The sequence below is a fragment of the Malus domestica genome, chromosome 07 (genome assembly GCF_042453785.1).
Source record: "Malus domestica chromosome 07, GDT2T_hap1".
Classification (NCBI taxonomy): Eukaryota; Viridiplantae; Streptophyta; class Magnoliopsida; order Rosales; family Rosaceae; genus Malus; species Malus domestica.
This window is the reverse complement of record NC_091667.1, coordinates 33,599,606-33,619,460: the sequence shown is the minus strand read 5'-3', so window position 1 is coordinate 33,619,460 and position 19,855 is coordinate 33,599,606. Positions and strand designations below refer to the sequence as shown.

Sequence of the window (19,855 nt, the reverse complement as noted above, 5' to 3'; positions counted from 1 at the left end):
ATATAAATACATTTAAAACGTGTAAATCACACATAACACGTCGTGATTCAAAAAATGTTTGCTGCGAGCACGTGCATGAAGGCTAGTATGTGTGTATATGTGTGTGTGTATATATTAATAGAGAAGATATATGAAAGAGATGAAGGACATAGAAGAGTGACTAAGATATCTAGAGATATCAACAAAGAAAGTTATACAAAACGAAAGCTAAAAATCAAAACCTATCTCAAGTTGCTTTTACTTTCTTAATTTTGATTTGATTAATTCTTCTTCCTCCTTTCCCTTATACCTCATATCCCCACCATATCTAAAACACAAACAGTACAAACCCTAAAAACCAGGTTCCCACAAGGCTGGCCGAGAAGTAGACATAAATCAACCGTACCCAGTGCACAAGGCTCCCGCTTTACGCAGGGTCTGAGAGAGGTGAATGTCGGCTATCCTTACCCCCATTTATGGAGAGGCTGCTCCCAAGTCTCGAAATCAACCAAATCGACAAAAATATATACACAATAACCTGCTTCAAATACGGATCAATCAAGAAATTGAAAATAACACGAAATATCAAACGGCTAAATCTGTGTTACAACTCTCCTTCAATAACAAAATAATAAGTTCCATCATTACGTTTTGAGCAGAAAGAATCTAAAAGCTACAAATAAGAACAAGTCTACAAGAAACTACAAAGTTGCATTACGATTTGATTACGCGGTGGTTTTCAGGGGAACAACAAACTGAATAGCATCTCACGAGCAGACACCGATACAACCTACTGATCAAGTTTCAATATCATTCCTCCTCAGCTTGCGGTGAACGGCTGCAGTTAACAAAAGACCGTGTGTTAAACAACAGAAGTTAAGAGTAGATGGTTAACAAGGTTAATAATCCAGATTAGTGGGGTTGAAATTCAAACCTGCTATATCTCTCATTCATGGGGCTTTCAGGCCCGCCATAGTTGGGGCTATCCCTAGCTTCAGGCGCAGAATTTAGGCTTGCAACACGACCATTTTCCGGGCTGGCCCTCTCTGTTTCATAAGGACTACCGCTGGGGCCACCACCATTTTCAGGACTGACCCTCTCTCTCTTATATGGACTACTGCTTGGGAGACGGCCATTTTCAGGACTATCCCTTGGACTATCCCGTTCTCTCTTATATGGACTACGTCTGGGACCATTTTCAGGACTACCCCTATCTCTCTTATATGAGCTACGACTGGGACCATGGCCATTGTCATCCCCAGGCCTCTCTCTTCCATAAGGACTACGGGTACGATCATGAACACGGTCAGCACTCACCCTCTCTTTTCTAGGACTACGACTGGAGACGCGGCCATGATCAGACCTGTCCCTCCTATATGGACTTGGGCTGCGCCCACGGCCATAGTCAGAACTAACTCTCTCCCTTCTATAAGGACTTGCTGCACGTCCATAATCAGGACTACCCCTTTCTCTCCTGTAGGGACCAGGGCTAGGGCCTCGGCCATAATCAGGGCTACCTCTCTCTCTTTTGTAGGGGCTTGGGGACCTTCTTCTATCACGGCCTCTGTCTGGAGACCTATCACGACTTCTCCGGTCAGGGCTAAATCCATCTCCTCTTTCATCGTCATCACGAACTGCATATTCCACCGATATAACTCGATCCATCAGCTTGCTGCAAAAACACATATCATCAGCCAATAGATGGACAAATATACAGAAGAATGAACAACGATATAGTAGAGAGAGAGAGAGAGAGAGAGAGAGAGAGAACGACATATCCACCTCATGTTTGTAGCTTCCAATGCCCTGGTAGCATCCTCTTGTGACTCATACTGAACAAATGCAAAATTTCTTCTGATCCTTACGCTGACGATTTTCCCATATGAATCAAAATGCCTCTCCAAATCTTTGGTCCTTGTGTGATAAGGATCAAAATTTATAACAAACAAGGTCTTTGAAGGTCTTGTATTAGTCGAAGATCTTCTTGATGCACCAGGTCTTCTAGCACCACGTTCTTGCTACAATACAAAACATAAAAGTGCTAAAACCAGGACAAACTTGAAAAAACAACTGACAAACAGTGACAAAATTAAATAGTGATAAAAATGGCCTACATTTGCTACCTTCGTCCATTCAACACGAAGCCTGCGTCCTTTTCGACCAAATTCTTTTCGGTCAAGTCCCCTAATGGCATATTCAGCATCTCTCTCATCCTCCATATAGATGAAAGCAAACCCTGTAAAGAAGTAAGTACAACATTCTGAACTGACAACAAATGCCATGTATTTTTGCCAAACAAAGGTAAGAATTCCCCCGTACAAGGATTCTTCAATAAGAGACGGCATTGCTCCTTTCGACAATATACAAACCACCTAAATACTATCCTAATTAAACAGTGAGGCAACCTACGGGAAATCTATAAACTAAGGGACCAATAAAAATAGTAACAGACCTTGCAATATGAACTAAGTGATGTCAAGGGACAAGAATCCAAAAATGGATGTCTCATGGTGGGTCAATGTAAAGAGAGTGCCTTCTCCATCTAATCGGCTGCCCCTGCCATGGGATGGCAGTGTTTCAATTGTGATTGAGGGCTGGGCGAAGGTCATGAGGAATGAAAGGCAATTGTGACTGTGGAAAATGTGGGATGGCGGTAGTGCAATTGCCGATCAGAGTGACTCTTCTTGAAAACAAGAAGAGGAAGCTCATCACAAGTAAGAAACAGAATTCTGAAGAGCCCATCCACTAGCCTGGAGGATTATGGTTATCCCAAGATAATCCTGCGTCAAAGAAAATGTTGAGTATGGGGGTTTATGTGCCAAAAAATACATGCTCTTTCTTAAACGTATCCGGAACCCCCACAGTAACTCAACAAGGAAGACTGCTGCCACTGAGAAATGTAGCCAGATGATTATTCGGTCAAACTGCTGATGAAACAGCACATCCGAGGTGCCACAGTTACAGATGCAGACATGCCGTGGTTGAATTTCCTTTCCGCTGTAAGACCCAGTTTTGATTCTCGCAGGGGGATATATGATTGTTACTATAAGTTTATTTCACTGCAGATTACATGCATGCACAATTTTAATCCAGTGTTTTCTTGTCTTCAACAGACCCCTCACAGAGACAATAATTTGAACAAAGTAACAAATTATAGTGATGTCCATCCCTCAAACCTCCAAAATCAAATTAGTAAACCAAGAACCTCAATGCATGATAAATCTAGACAAAGTTGCCTTTAAATAACCAACTCAAAGCTGGATGAAATAGGAATGCAAGATTGCGGAATCTAGAACATGTAAATTGAAAATTTTGAAGATGCCATATTAGATTTTTTTTTTTTTTGGTCAATAATGCTGACTATAATTCATCCTTTAATTTTGATCCCAAAAGAATTAGAAATAATTTATTTACCAAAATCACTAAAATCACTTTCACACCTCAAATCTTACCACAAATCTAATCAGTAAGTGTGGTAAAATTTTGAAACAGATATATATTGTTCGCCCATGTGAGCTTAGAAATCAGTCCTAATTTTGGGTTTCAATTCATTAGTTCAAATGAAATAAAATGACTTATTACTCTTTCAGGATCAAAACTAGAGGATGAAATCTCATACAAGATCTGAGCTGACTATCCAGCTTCATAGTGATTTGCCATGTGAAGTAGAGGATGTTTTGAATATGTTTGAGGAGAACAGATGCATCACGTGAGGGAGAGGATTAAATGTCGGTGCCACAAGTGAAATAAGCACAATACAGAGACAGAGAACTAAAAGGTGAACTCACCAGACTTCATATCGACCCTATCAACTTTCCCATATCTACCAAACAGCCGCTCCAATTCATTCTGTCGAGCATCATATTCAAAATTCCCACAAAAAATCGGCTTCATTTCCTGGCATAAATGAAAATAAATTGTTATCAATCATGAAAACAATCTTTCACACCTTACGTGATGCAGTGGAGCAAAAGACCAGTCTATCAAAGAATATGCATATTCTGTTAAAAAAAAGAAAAGAAAAGAATATGCATATGATAATAATGAACAAGAAAACCCAACATTACTAAATTTCACATCACATAAACAAAGGGCACATAATTTCAAAGAACACCACTCAACACCAAACATTCTTTCAATTGTGAAAAAGAACGTGGTGCGTAAATGTAAGATATAAAAATGTTACGTTCATACGAAAAGATTACAAAGCACTGGTCATATCTTATACAAAAACCGCTAAATTCACAATTACATTCACCAAGTTCCAAATCACAAGAAATATCACAAATAATAAAAAAAAAAATTACAAAGCACTGGTCATATCTTATACAAGAACCGCTAAATTCACAATTACATTCACCAAGTTCCAAATCACAAGAAATATCACAAATAATTTTTAAAAAAAATTACAAAGCACTGGTCATATCTTATACAAAAACCGCTAAATTCACAATTACATTCACCAAGTTCCAAATCACAAGAAATATCACAAATAATAAATAAAATAAAAAAATTACAAAGCACTGGTCATATCTTATACAAGAACCGCTAAATTCACAATTACATTCACCAAGTTCCAAATCACAAGAAATATCACAAATAATTTTTAAAAAAAATTACAAAGCACTGGTTATATCTTATACAGGAACCGCTAAATACACAATTACATTCACCAAGTTCCAAATCACAAGAAATATCACAAATAATTTTTTTTTTTTAATTACAAAGCACTAGTCATATCTTATACAAGAACCGCTATACCAAATCACAAGAAATATCACAAATAATAATAAATAAATAAATAATCAATGCCTACAAACAAATTCACTGATATTCCCTGTGTACTTTAGCTATGCGTAACCTAATTTAGCTAAAGAAAAAAAAAATTCAGCTAAGAATTGCACTAAACAAGATCTCGGTCTCAAAATTAACCAAAGAAAATTATGTAAGAACACACAAATCCAAATTAATAACCAAAAAAAGATAACCAATTGGATAATTAACCCTAAAAAATCCACAAATTTCAATAAATTAAGCAAAGAAACAAAAAATACAAACACCTAAGTCGCAGAGCAATCAGATCTACAACTACAGAATCCCTATAAGTCAGATCTCCATTTATTTTCCAGAAACGGCACGAAAGATAACAAATTGAACTGCAGAAAAAAGATTTTGGTTTCTTTACGAATTTTCTCGGGAACCAAACGGAAAATTGAGACACGTACAATTATGATTCAGGTTTCAGAGAGCTTCGTACCTTCTCTTCGGAAGCAATGGAGCTTCAGACTCGAACCGTAGCAAGCGAGCGACGTGAAGGAAGTAGGTGATACTTTCTTCGATTTGACCGAACGGAGAGCCCTCGTGAGTGGAATAAATAAATAAAGAGTAGAGAAAAAGAAAACAACGTTTTTGATATTTGTGAAAAGGGCCCTGTACTTTATATTATTTGTAAACGTGGCCCTTTCACACTTACATGCACAACTATTTAATATCAGGGGCAAAAATGATATTTTACAATCCACTTGAGTTATATCGGGATTCCAAATTATCTCTGCAGATTCAAATTATCGCAAAAATGATATTATTTCACTTTTGGGCCTTTGGGCTTCGATTGATTAAGTTGGGAGGTTTCGATTTCGAAACTCCGAACTGATAAGTCTGTTTGAAATTTTTCCTAACTTTTTCGGACCCAAAATGAGTAAATAACCATACCAGTTATCCTTTTTTAAAAAAAAAAAAAAATTTGGTTGTGATTTGACTCATTGTAATTTAATTGTCGGGAGTAATATACATGAGGCTAAATTGGAGTATCTTAACAGCAGGCATATGCATATCGCGTGCTAATTAAATTGCGACAATTAATAAACTAATGTCGAATTGTAACAATTGATAACACTTTAACCAAAATGGAACTTCGGTCCGTTGGTATCAGCCAATTTTGACATCATATACTTTATGTTACTCTGTAATATATGCAAATGTAAGTTATATCAGTTCACTACAGCAATGTGTTCATCCTCTTTTAATCAACTTCGAATCCCTCTCCATCTAAATTAGAGTAATTCAAAGTATCCTCTTGTAATAAAAGTACGTTTCGAGGTAGTGAATTTGGTTATTCATGCATCCGAACTAATCTTACAACGTCCACTACACAAAATGGAAAACGATACAATGCAATTTGTAGCTAATTTGCATTGGACTTAATCGACATGAAGATCAATATTTTGGTAACCTTTTTATTCTTTTGCAAACAATAAGGAATCAAATAAACCAAGGACTGAACTTCTTGCATTTGATGCACTTGATTTACTTGTCCTCCTCCACCTTCTCCGCCAGAGTTGATGAAGGCGGCCTCAGCTCGTGTTTTAGTTAATAGGCAGTTTGCGTTGTGAATTTCTTGATGCAATTGGAAATTAATCTTAACACAAGCGTGCACGTAATCTTATATACTACGTTCAGCTTCATACCACAAAGTCTCTGTTGCGTCAGCTCTCATATGGTTTGCTGACGAATCATAAGAGGAAAAACCAAAGTTAAAACATCAGAGTTTTTACCATTTCGGATATGGTAAGTAAGTTTCTCCGTTTGGTGTTGCATACGCGGATGAACAATGACGTTTTCTTTGGAGCTATCCATTACATTAACTACTATCCAACATCAAATTTTGTCCTCTCCGCTGCAATGGCAGTTCAGACCATCATCGCCTTATCTCCATCAAAGACTCGGAGGACCCCAAAACCCTAACTTCCCCATTGATCTCCAAAACCATAACATCCCAACCAGAACAAGTACCGAAGTTACAGTTCAATCCCCACAAAGAATCCCATTTTTCATTGGCTTTGAAAGAAGCCAATTCCATAGCTGTCGTAGCTTTCCCAATGATACTTACCGGGCCTGTTGCTTTACTCAAGGTCAGTCATCTTCATGCTCTTCCTCGGCCGCCATGGCGAGCTCGCCTTAGCGGGCAGGTCCCTTGCCATTGGCTACGCCAACATAACCGGTTACTCCATACTCTCCGGCCTCGCCATGGGAATGCAACTCATCTGCGGCCAAGCTTTTGGCGCCAGAAAACACACTCTGCTCGGCCTCTCTTTGCAGAGGACAGTCCTCCTCTTACTATTTACATCCTTACCCATTTCTCTTCTCTGGCTGAACATGAAGAAAATCATCCTCATCTGCGGCCAGTATGAAACGATCGCTGCCGAAGCTCAGTTGTATTCTCTCCCTGATCTTCTCACTCAATCTTTTCTCCACCCTTTGAGAATTTACCTCAGAAGTCAATCCATCACTCTGCCTATCCCCTACATTCCCATAAACAATTTTCTCGTTTCGCACCTTGATTTGGCAATCAAAGGTGTTGTTTTTAGTGGGGTTTGATCTAACTTCAAACTCGTAGCTTTCCTGATCTTATACATCATCTTCTCTGGGGTCTACAGAAAAACCTGGGGAGGGATGTCAATGGAGTGTTTCAGAGAAAGGAGGACGCTTCTAAATTTAGTAGTGCCCAGCTACATTTCTGTGTGTTTAGAATGGTGGTGGTATGAGATCATGATCTTGCCTTGTGGATTGTTAATAAATCTGAGAGCCACCGTTGCTTCAATGGGAGTTTTAAATCAAACCGCCGCTTTAATCTGCATATTTCCTTCTTCCTTAAGCTTCAGTGTTTCCACGGGAGTCGGCAATGACATCGGCGCCAGCAACCCGAAAAGGGAGTGGTGTCTCAAGTAACAGGTTTTAGTCCTCTGATTCAAAGACGTTGCCTCTGAATTCGGGGTCGAGGAGGACAAGCCAAGCAAAGCTGAAATCAAGGAAGATTGTTTATGTTTATCCAGTTCAAGTGCCGGACGCAACTCCGAATCAAATAAACCCCACTGCTGCGGACCAAGGCCTGGACACTGCTGTAAACAAAGTTTCCGACCCTTCTGCGGACCAGGTTCCAAATTCTAACTCTTCTGGCCCATACCATGTTGAAGAAAACGCACCTCTTGAACAATCTTGGAGCCAGGCATGCATACTCATTTCATATTTTAAGCACACACATGCGTGCGCATGAACACACAAAGGATTCGATCATGATACTAATTATATTGTAGCTTTGTGCAGCAGCAGGGAGGTGATCAACAAGCCCTCAACCCCGAATTCAGTGGCAACATCTTTGAATCATAGGATTAAAACCTGTTATTTGAGACACCACTCCCTTTTCGGGTTGTTCCCGCCGATTTCATTGCAGACTCTCGTGGACACACTGAAGCTTAAGGAAGAATGAAATATGTAGATTAAAGCGGTGGTTTGAATTAAAACTCCCATTGAATCAACGGTAGCTCTCAGATTTATTAACAATCCACAAAGCAAGATCATGATCTCATGCTACCACAATTCTCAGAAACACTTCACTGAAATCCCTCCCCAGGTTTTTTTGTGGACCCCAGAGACGATGATGTTATGATCAGGGAAGCCACGAGGTTGTAATTAGACCACACCTCACTAAGAGCAACACCTTTGATTCCCATATCGAAGTACGAAACGAGAAAATAGTTGATGGGAATGTAGAGGATATGATCGCAAGAGCTGCACACAAGGTGAGAGGCAGAGTGATGGATTGACTTCTGAGGTAAATTCTCAGAGGGTGGAGAAAAGATTGAGCGAGAAGATCAGGGAGAGAACAGAGGGAGCTTAGCCATCGCTTCGTCCTGGCCACAGATGAGAAGGATTTTCTTCATGTTCAGCCAGAGAAGAGAAATTGGTGAGGATGTAAATAGTCGGAGGAGGACCGTCCTCTGCAAAGAGAGGCCGAGCATAGTGTGTTTTTTGGCGCCAAAATCTTGGCCGCAGATGGGTACCATTCCCATGGCGAGGCCAAGGAGGATGGAGTAACCGATGATGTTGGCGAAGCCTATGGCGGGGGACTTGCCCGCTAAGGCGAGCTCGCCAAGGCGGCCAATGAAGAGCATGGAGATGATTGACCTTGAGTAGAGCAACAAACCGGTAAGTATCGTTAGGCAATAGGCTTCTTTTAAAGCCAAAGAAGAACGAGATTTTTTATGGGGATTGAACTGTAATTGAACTGTAATTTCCGTTCTTGGTTGGGATGTTATGGTCTTAGAGATCAATGGGGAAGTTAGGGTTTTGGGATCCTCCGAATCTTTGATGGAGACGAGGCAATGGTGGTCGAATTGCCATTGCAGCGGAGAGGCAATGTATTTGGTTATTCATGAATCTGAACTAATCTTACAACATCCAGTACGATACAATGCAGATTGTAGCTAATTTGCATTGGAATGTATATTTTGTTAACCCTTTTATTCTTTTGCAAACAGTAAAGAATCAACTAAACCAAGGAGCTTTGGAGGAAGAACCAAATTGGGTTGCCTCAACATGGGTTTGGTCCGGAAAGAAATATAAGTTGGACTGAACTTCTTGCATTTGATTCACTTGATTTTTTTGTCCTCCTCCTCCGCGAGAATTGGTGAGGGCGATCTCAGCTCGTGTTTTAGCTAACTGGCATTCTGCGTTGTAAATTTCTTGATGCAGTTGAAAAATAGTCTTGACACAACCGCAAACTGAATCTTGTATTCTACATTCAGCTTCATAGCACAAAGCATCTGCTGCTTCAGCTCTCAGATGGTTTGGTAGTTGCTGATGAATCGTAAGAGGAAAATATTCGTACTCTCTAAAAAACAAATCCAAGTGCGACAATTTATGTTGCCACGCACTTGAATCCATTATAACACAATAAAGAAGAAATCTTACGAGTTTGAGAAATATTCTCATTTATTATGTTTCTAGAGTAGGATTATGTACCTGGAGCATTTTGGAAACATTGCTGGCACCATAGATCCTATGAACAGAAGCAAATCTTTGAGGATTATTTGGAGGAAAATACGAAGAGAAGATGCAATCGGAAGGACATCTTCTTCTCAGATACTTGCAAGCTGCACAACGATCAGAAATCATGATTCAAAATTTAGAGACGGATCAAAATCTCACCCTAATAGATTTTTTTTCAATCTTTTCGGAGGAAGAAAATCTTAAAAAGGATTGTTGTGAGTTAGCTTTTGAAAAGGTAAAGATACGCACGCTATTTGTATTGAGGGAAATTGGCGTAGCTTCAGAAAGATTTTTCCAACGGCTACTTTTTTTTTTTTGGCAAATTGAGGATTATTGAGGAAATTTGATTAGGATGATAATCCTAGACTTTTAATTAGCCTTTGGTTTCTCCTTTAAGATATTTTTGTTGATCACAACATTTTCTTCCAATACTTGAAAAGTTAGATTGGCTCTAAACCCCATTTGTCATATTAGGTAGCCAACCATGGAAGAGTTGACCAAATTTTGTCCAACTTTTAGACCATAATTTTTACCATAAGTTTGATGAGACTAGGCTAATATGGGCCTTACTCAATTTAATTTGTTTGCTCCATAAGCCTTGCCACCATATAGCCCAATTCTTCTCAATCTCGTAAGTGGAATTGTTTGTGAAAGAGGCGGGCTAATGTATAATCAAAATTGATAGAATTAAAAGTACACCATAAAGAAGCACACAAATATCCTATTGATTTTCCTTATTAACACTAAGATTTGTCAATTGTAGTAGCATATGAAAATAAGGGTCTTTCCCGCAGAAGATTGTTTTATCTAACTACTTAAAATGTCACATAAACTGGGCTGTTGTCCCTACTGGCCAGCCACCGAAAAATAATTATTAGACCAACTTACACTTATCTAAATTCTACGAACTTTTATATGAAGACACTAGACACACAAAGCTACGCTCACACAAAGTTTTGAGATTTTTAGAGTTGATTTGCTATTTAAATTAAATCGAACAAAAACAGGACAAGAACAAATTTTAAATAGTTCACAAATTAAGAAAAATGAGTTAGGGGAATTGCTATCCACCACCAAATAATCATGCAAGCATGTTATGTTTCATTCAAATTCCTTTTATTTCAGGATGAAGATGCTCAAGTTGGCTCAATGTTAGAACTCAACCTATTACTCTTTCTTATGTAGTATGTTAAGAGAATGACGTTTCAACTTAACTTAGTCCCTAGCATGCAATCTAGAATGGCGTGTTCATAGATTTAACAAGTAGAAATCATTAAGAACGAAAAGAGTTTGAGTCATCACAAGGCATTGTAAATACTGGCGTTGTCTTACTTATCCTATAAATTGGTTCACATGTTAATCGCAATTAACAAGTACTACTCTAAAACATATGTAGGTCCTCATTCGACAAGGCAGGAACACACATATTCATAGCGTTAGAATCCTAGATATGCTTACTAAGTACGCATCCATAGAAAACAAATAAAGAATTCATCAATGAGACAAGTAGTAAACCAATTTTCATCCATTCATAAAAGTAATTCAAATGAAATGTCATAACAAACTTGCAATCATATTCAGGGCTTCAAAATAGCCCCTAACTACTAAAAATTTAGTTACACACAATCCTTAAGTTAAAACAAAAGATAGACGTGAATTTGAGAAGATAGAACCGAAAGAAATCGACCGAGGCCTCATCCTCCCTTTCCTTCCTTCCCCAACGCTGCTTTTAAACCAATTCTTGCTGCATCATTTTCTTCTCCTTAACTCACCCACTAATAGCCATTTAGTGATGACAATAAGTGAGAGAAAATGGTAAAACAATTGTAACTCTTTAGGTAGCCTTTATGCCAATTACTCCCACTTAATTCTCATCTTTTTTTTCCATTTCCTCTTATATTTGAATAAGTATCAGCTGACTTATTCTTGGCTGCATCAGTTTTGGCTGTTAGATTTATTGGGTTTATTGCTTTCATTGCAGTCTTGTCAGTTACAAACTGTTTAGCCTCCTGGGAACCTTTCAGTGTTAAAACGGCCATAACTTCTTCTAGACAAATGATATTATAACAATCCGCAAAATGCTCCAGAAAATAGACATCCGTAGCTTTCCAAGCATATAAGGCTCATTCTCTAATTCATTATGAGTTGTTTGCAACTTGCTTCCAAAGTCAGCTGATCTGCACAGGCAGTTTTGATGAATTTGTTACTTAAAATCTCACTTGTGCTATTTTTCTTTTATTTGCTTGACAAATCCCTCAAAACACAAAAACAAAGTAAATAGCTAAAAAATATAAGGAACTAACTAAGAAAAGACAAGTGAATTTGATGTAAAATATATATAAATATGAGGTTATCAAAAGAGATCATATATTTTTATTTCACTTGTTACGAGACTGATAGAAAAATAAGGAAACATTCCGGTCACCTTGAAGTTTTTCTTTGAATGAGAGTAAACATGTCAAATGTCTTAAAAAGTAAAGCATACTAGGTCTTTATTTTATTTTCAAAATACAACTTAGCTACATAGCCAAAGTTCAACTTTGCAAGATAGCCAAAGTTCACTTGTCTAGCAAACTACATAATTATTACATAGCCAAAGTTCAACTTATTTAGCAAACACTATAACTATTACATTGAAGCAAGCAATCCAATCAAAATAAGTAAATAAATTTCTCCGGGACTGGATTTGGATCAATTTTGCTCGCTTTTAACTCCCTTTAATACAGCTTACAGACCATCACCCAGTAGGGCATTCAGGAAATCATGGTCACAATCCTGCAAAGAACACAAGTGAAATAACCAAAATGTTCATTAGCAAAACTTATCAGAGATACTATGTCAAATCGTATAAGTGGTAGCTATAAATTGAATTCTTGACTTGCCGGAAAAGGGAGTGGTGTCTCAAATAACATGTTATAGTCCTCTGGGTCAAAGACGTTGCCTCTGAATTCGGGGTTGAGGACTTGTTGATCACCTCCCTGCCGCTGCACACAGACACAATATGTATTTAGTATCATGATCAAATCCATTGTGTTTTCATGCGCACGCGTTTGTGTATGTGCTTAAAGTATGAAATGAGTATGCATGCCTGGCTCCAAGATTGTTCATTAGGTGTGTTTTCTTGAACATGGTATGGGCCAGAAGAGTTAGGGTTTGGAACCTGGTCCACAGAAGGGTTGAAATGAGTAAGCAATATAATTAGTACCATGATCAAGTAAATGTGAGCGTGCACACGTGAGTATGTGATAAAATATGAAATGAAGTAGGCCCATACCTGGCTCCAAGATTGTTCATTAGGTGCATTTTCTTTGACACTGTACGTGCCAGAAGAGTTAGAGTTTGGAACCTGGTCTGCAGAAGGGTCGGAAACTTTGTTTACAGCAGTGTCCAGACCTTGGTCTGCAGCAGTAGGGTTCATTTGATTCGGAGTAGCGTCTGGCACTTCATCTGGATACAAGAAACTAGAGAAGTCGGGAGGAAGTTGATCTTGATCTCCACCTTGTTGCTGCACACATTGAAGCAGACAATTTGGTGAGAAAAACAGTAGAAAAGAAAAGAAAGATCTTTAGGGTTTAGGGTTTTATATGTGCCTGAGAAGAAGAAGGCTGATAGTTGTTCTGCTGGTCCATGAAAAGATTACTAATCATCAAATCATCAAGAGTTTTGTCCAGTTCTTGTTCAGGAGACATACTATTCTTGTTGACCAATATAGGAGCAGTAGTACTATTATTATCGTTATTCTCAGCTGGGGGTGGCAACACAGAAACATTTTGCTGCTGATCTTCTTTGTTCTTATTGAAAACTTTTGAAAACTGATTTGCACTAGAAGTAGTAGTGCTAGTCTCAAACCCAGCAGAAGACGACGATGACAAAGAACCTCCTAAGGTAGCCATTGGTGCAGTAGTACCACTCAGACTCACGTTTCGAACCCCATTGGTCAAGGCATTGATAGTGTCATTGTTGAAGTTAAACCCATTTGATGAAAGTCCACCAGTCCCATTGAGATTATTGAGTTTTCCCAATATCTCAGATCTGCAATTAGGGTGGGTTCCAGAAAAGTTACCAATCAGCTGCTGATTAATAAAATTGTTCTGAATTCCAGATGTGCCAAAGTTGTAGCTGAATGGGTTGTTATTGGTGAAAATTCCCTGCTGCCTTGCTTGTGGGAACATTTGGATCAAATTACTCGCAAGAATATTATTGGTGGTAAGTCCAGTAATATTGGCAGCATTAGAAGACATGCCTCCACTTGATCCAAGATTGTTCATCAGTTGTTGCATTCCAAAATCCCCTCGGCGGCGACTTACTTGAGAAAGCAGCTGATGATTCACATTTCCAAGCCATGGTTGGTGGCGGAGAAGATTAGCTTGAGTAATATGGTTCAGCAGACGAGACTGCCCCGAACTGATAAGTTGAGTCATGGATCTCATGGTGTTGCTGCTTCTTGAAGATCGCTGATAATTAGGGCATTGGATCAAGCCAAGGAGATTAATGGTATTTTCATCAATCCCAGCTGAGGATGGTTGAAATGCAGAGGCATTGATTGGAGATGCTCCCGTTTGCTGTTGTAATTTCAGGTACTGCGAGTATTGGTCTCCTGCTTCCGTACTGTTGAAGACCGGTCCTGGATGGCCAACTGCAAAGCTTGACCTGAACACCCTCTCAGACAAGCACTTGGAAAGTCTAGCTTTCTCTGCAACTCGTTTCAGAAAGATGCGATACTTCTGCAAATTCACAGATGCACATACCATCATTAACAATGTGGCCATCAAGGTATAATCTTTCTAGCTTATATACGCACAATGTTTTGTGATAAATATTAAAATACTTGTTACCATGCAACAAGTGTAAAACCTTGTTTTATTTATTTCGCAAGAATTGAAGGTTTTATTTATTTCGCAAGAATTGAACATCTTCACGCACACACAAGTTTTCTTTCTTTCATTAGTTTTTCTACAACTGATAGAAACGGAAACCACACATAAGTGAGTTAATTATTAGGCCAAGTGGTCATGGTAGTGCACGCCCCTTTATACTCAAATTCGAATACCTCTCTCTCTCTCTCTCTCTCTCTCTCTCTCTCTATATATATATATATATCTTCTTGTAAAATAAATAAAAAAGGAAACCACATAAAAATAGATTTAAAAAAAAATCAAATATATATTCCAATAACATTCAAACAAATAAATAACCTGCAAATGACTGGCTACATTTGCCCTGGTTAAGCCTGGCACATTCATGAACTCGAGAATATTCTTTGGCACTGCCCCTGCATGAACCCAATTACAATAGTCAGTAAACGCAAAGGTATGTATATTAACACACACTCAGAAATTAGGAAAGAAAATATGAGATGATTGAAAATGTCACGTACTGTCAAAGCCGATGTGTCTAATGGCCAACAGAAACTGATAGTGAAGTGAGTTTATCCAAACCACTTTTGGCTTCTTTGGTGCAACCATGCGTTCTTCATTATCGTCTTCCCTACCTCTCTTTTTTGCCTTCTTCGTCTTTGCCTCGGCCTTTTTTTTATGTTGTTCCTCATTAGTATCCGAAGATATCTCAGAGTTACTTCCATCGTCGACCTCACCAGGTGCTTCTTTTGGAGCACATTCTATTTCCCCTATGACAACAGATTTACCTTTCTTAGCTGCCACAGCATACTGCCACACATTTTTAATGTCATCTTTGCTCACAGGCTTTACTATATAGTAAGCAACTCCACCCTCTAAACTCTTTAGTATCACACTCTCGTTGTCATCTGCGGACATCACTGCATTAAGAAATGAATTAAACAAAATGAGTTGGACATGTATTGAGTAAAAACGAAACTACATTTATGAGATTAATTTGTTTACTTAAGAATGACACTCACTAATAACTGGTAGCTTAAACTCGTCACGAACATGCTTTTGCAATTCAAATCCATCCATCTCAGGCATATGGAGGTCGGTGACAACAAGATCAAATGCGCCTTTCTGCTCTCGAAGGGTAGCCAAAGCATCTATAGGATTCTTAACAGGGACAACTAAATAAAGTGTAGCAAGAAATAAAAAAAAAAATTAGTGTTGACTGTATACAGCAACATGAATCAATGAAATCTTGCAAAATTATTCAACGTAGCAGTGAAGCGATCTAAGGATCGTTTTTTGAACCCTCATAAGCAAGCATGCATGCGATTTACCTTAAGGGACCTGGATCCTCTCCGAGGCAAACCCTCGGTTCCTACTGAGCGACAAACACAGACCGTTGGATTTCGATCTAACCGCTATAAACATGGAGTCCCTCTTAAAATTATAATAATTGTAGCTGTTGGATCGAAATTCAACAGCCCTTGTTTGTCGCTCAACAGGATCCCGAGGGTTTGCCTCGGAGAGGATCCAGTTCCTACCTTAAGGAATGGATCTCTTAAGGGTTTTTTTTTTTTTTTTGCTTATTATAAAAAACAAAATAATTCTTTATTATACTCTTATTGCAATTTGCAAGGAAGCCAACAATTGAGTACCATTTCTTTAAAAAAAAAAAAAAAAAACAATCGAGTACCCTTTTTACTAACTTAAAAAGTTACACACATAAGAACCCTAATTGAAAAACAAATATATATAGTTTTCCTATCAACCATTCTTACAAAAATATTAAGACGGCGAAAAGTCGGAAGAAAAAAAAAATCTCCTGGATCATTGAATGAAAATTATACAAAATCTTTTTCTTTTTTTTTTTAAAGAGCACATGCAGCAAAAAATCTGATCAATTTTACATTGTTTAAGATGAGATCTAGCTAGATCTAGTGTCTATAGAAAAAAGGTTCGGTCAAAAAATATTTTCAACATAATTTTTCTCAGAAAACATAACACATAAGAAAAGGCATGCAAAGTCTTAGAAAAAAGAGTTGACCACTTGAAGATCTAGGTAACTTATGAAACTAAACAAATTACAAATGATAGGACAAAACAAAAAAAAAATCAATTATTCTAAGAAATATTTAAATCATTTTTTTATTCTTTTTAAAAAGAATAATCTTAGACGAACTTTTCAAACATAAATTATGTACAGTACAAAGGGCGCCAATTCATGACAAAATAATAGTGGCCACCTAAACATAAACACAAGTTCTAAAAGGACGGCGCATGAAATCGTATTCAAAACTTTGTTTTTTGGTTTTTGGGTTACATATTTGATTTTAAAATTAGTATATGTAGTTGTAATCTTCAATCTATATACCTTTATAGTTCCATGTTTTGAGCATTGCTGAAACAATAGTTAGAGTGGTGGCATCGTCGTCTACAACCAAGATGTTGATCGTATCTGCGAAAGAGACTTTGGAATTGGAAGAAGATTGCCTAAACTCAGCACTATCTGTAGCATCCATTGCTTGAATGAAGCCTATCTTGCACCACATTATTGAGCAGTGAGGGGTTTATATAAGGGTCAGTTTATATAATACAAGGGCTGGTTAAGTCAGCCGTGACAACAAATGAAGGTGCAACAAGTGTAAAAAAACTGCTTAATTTAAAGAGAGATGTTTATCTTTATCTGAATTACCTCTATGTATTTTCCAGACAAACGCACGCAGTTCACATTGTAAGTTACAAAAGATGTACATGTATTGCCCACTTTAACATTTCACACTAATTAATGGTAAAATCTAGTATGAAATAAAATATTTATTTTACTTTACCAAACATAGGAGGTTCTTACATATACTTCTTTGTGAAGAAGATTTCACAATCTTTCATTTAATTGCCTGCCATGGAAATGTATTTTTTTTTCCAATTTTGGAGTATAATTCCAATTTTTCAACCTGAATGCTTATCATTTTATTTGCAGTCCAAAATTCAAATTTTGGTTTGTTTTTGAGAGAGTGTTGTTTAGTTAATGAATTTACGATAACTCGTACACTTCAACAAAAAAAGATAATTTCAACACAGTTAATTAGCATTTTTGTTAGTTCAATTTATATAAGTATGAATTATCCGTTTTATAGTCAGCCAAGTTACTTCTCACATATTGAATCAAGGTGTTACTAGTGTTATTAAGTTAAACAATCTTCATTCGAAAATTTAAGAATGAATACATTAACGTGCAAAAGAATGGTAAAATATTAGGAGTTTGTATTGAACGTCTACTAGTTGTAGCTTAACTAAGTGATCTATTATCCATTGTATGTATAAAGAAAAAATAAAATATCTTGAAATTAACGGTTTAACAGTCTCTAACGACCTAACGGTTAACGACTTAAACGTTCCCGCTTAGCCGCCTATAACGACTCACGGACAATCATTTGCATAACAAAATAATAGAATATATTGAAATTAACGGTTTTAACGGTCTAACGACCCAACGGTTAATGACGTAATGGTTTAAGACCTCTCACTTACAAAAGAAGAGGAATACAACTAGACTGTAGTACTAAGTGACATTTTTATCACATTTTTCTAACTGAACAAATTAACTACTATATATGGTATAATATTTACTTCTTTAAATTAACCGAAAAACTAAAATAAGAAAATCAAATTCAAAATTATGGTTTTTCTGGTTGTTAAAATTCAGAATATTATAGAGCAAAAGTGAAAAATTGCGAGGTCCGTTATAGCAAAAGCATTCGTAGCAAGAAAAGCGGTCAAATTTCACTTCTTTGAGGGTTTCGGGCTTTTAAATGTAAAAGCTGGTAAAACTTGTTTGATATTATCTTGTTACACTTTACAGCCTCAACGTCTCAAAAATTTTGATTTCAAATTGGAGGGAACCTGAGTACCTCTGCCAATTGGTAGTCTATTAGGGCTGGCTTTGGTTCACAATAACTTACCATAAACTAAAGCTAAAATGTATATTAATACGAAATCTCAGACATGAAACCAGGATAAGGCAAATGGCTCGTGGTATTTGAAAACCATTGTCTTAGTATCAGTCCATTTTTTATTAAACAAGTAATATGACAATATTGACTCTTTTTTTTTTTTGTCAAACGATAAATTTTATTAAATTAAATTTTAGATTAGCTACTAATAGGATTTGAACTCAAGCCGTTATGCAAGAGCTCAACATCTTTACACCACTGTCGTAAAGGCCCGCTTGCGCCTCTTTATTTTACTTCAAATTAATATATTAGCATCGGTTATTCATGTACACATAGACAGCTATGTCATACAAGGATGTTCATGCATATCAAACGCAGGTGAAGCGTTTTTCTTTGTTTGAAATCCAACGGAAAGAAGAAATGAAATCCAGGGTCATTGATTGCATTCTTAAACTTTCACCACCTTTAGATTATGATTGGCTAAATTGGCATGAACTCATAATATCGTTTAATGACTTCCTTATCGCGTAATCAATCATATCCATGCAATACAACCATTTTTTGGACAATACCAATGGCCAATCCCATGGTTTGCTTACAATATTGACGTCATTGTTGACACATGTTATAATAAAAGTGATTCTTCCTATTAATTGTATGTGGGATCCACTTTTATTAGAGAGTGCATCAGCAATAACGTCAATTCTAGAAGTCATCATAGGAGGGAAGCCATGCATATATGCCAAGTCGAATCACTCTTTCACCCCAGAGTAGGAAGGCCTTAAGCATGGAGGTTTAATAGAAATGCAACAAGTTTCCTATAATAAATTACTTGGTTTTCTAATTCAGTTTTTGTTTATATCCTTGTTGTATTAAGGTCCCCTGCCACCTCCAAAATGCAACATAATATTTACCTTCATCTTCAAGCAGTAAATAAATCAATCCTACTATTTCTAATTTGTTTGAGGTGATTATGAATTGCAATATACAAAAATAAAAATGCTTTTACAACAACAATCTTCAGTTCTCTTTTCTTATCAGTTCTTAAAAGGTTATAAGAAAATGGAAAATACTTGATTCCTAATATGTAAGGATTCATTCCTCCGTTGTTTTTACAAACCAATCAAATTTTGACACGTTTGCACACTGGGATTTCAAATCAAAATGGACTCTTTAACCACCCCACCCCCCCCCCCCCCCCCCCCCCCTCTTCTTCTTTTATGAACTGCTCATATAATGCGCACA

At 37.3% G+C, this 19,855-nt stretch overlaps 2 protein-coding genes, 1 long non-coding RNA gene and 2 pseudogenes across 8 annotated transcripts; 1 reads left to right on the top strand and 4 right to left on the bottom strand.

Annotated features, from left to right (window-relative positions):
- Positions 1–542: 542 nt before the first annotated feature.
- LOC103439716 (serine/arginine-rich splicing factor RS40) lies at positions 543–5,393 on the bottom strand. Of its 6 annotated transcripts, none has more exons than XM_008378304.4 (7): positions 5,237–5,346; positions 3,768–3,876; positions 2,432–3,038; positions 2,094–2,215; positions 1,762–1,997; positions 914–1,651; positions 543–817 (listed from the first exon to the last, which is right to left on the bottom strand). In XM_008378304.4, the coding sequence occupies exons 4-7, from the start codon at positions 2,196–2,198 to the stop codon at positions 790–792; spliced, it is 1,107 nt and encodes a 368-aa protein (XP_008376526.1). In that variant the 5' UTR covers positions 2,199–2,215; positions 2,432–3,038; positions 3,768–3,876; positions 5,237–5,346; the 3' UTR covers positions 543–789. The 6 variants fall into 6 exon arrangements, with proteins under 6 accessions (XP_008376526.1, XP_028961977.1, XP_070681575.1 ...); XM_029106144.2 differs by having other exon boundaries at positions 2,432–2,759; XM_070825474.1 differs by having other exon boundaries at positions 2,103–2,215; positions 2,432–2,759; positions 5,237–5,331.
- Positions 5,394–6,623: 1,230 nt separating this feature from the next.
- Positions 6,624–8,221, top strand: LOC103440109 (protein DETOXIFICATION 49-like; annotated as a pseudogene).
- Positions 8,158–8,966, bottom strand: LOC139197838 (protein DETOXIFICATION 49-like; annotated as a pseudogene).
- A 178-nt stretch (positions 8,967–9,144) lies between these two features.
- LOC139197892 (uncharacterized) lies at positions 9,145–10,179 on the bottom strand. The gene is made up of 2 exons (XR_011583268.1): positions 10,057–10,179; positions 9,145–9,911 (listed from the first exon to the last, which is right to left on the bottom strand). It is a non-coding gene; the product is annotated as an uncharacterized lncRNA (long non-coding RNA).
- Positions 10,180–12,534: 2,355 nt separating this feature from the next.
- LOC139197837 (two-component response regulator ARR2-like) lies at positions 12,535–15,581 on the bottom strand. Its single transcript, XM_070825826.1, has 7 exons — positions 15,185–15,581; positions 15,003–15,079; positions 13,398–14,531; positions 13,082–13,312; positions 12,896–12,967; positions 12,690–12,791; positions 12,535–12,582 (listed from the first exon to the last, which is right to left on the bottom strand). Exons 1-7 carry the CDS (start codon positions 15,579–15,581, stop codon positions 12,535–12,537), a joined length of 2,061 nt encoding a protein of 686 aa, XP_070681927.1.
- Between the last annotated feature and the right edge of the window lie 4,274 nt (positions 15,582–19,855).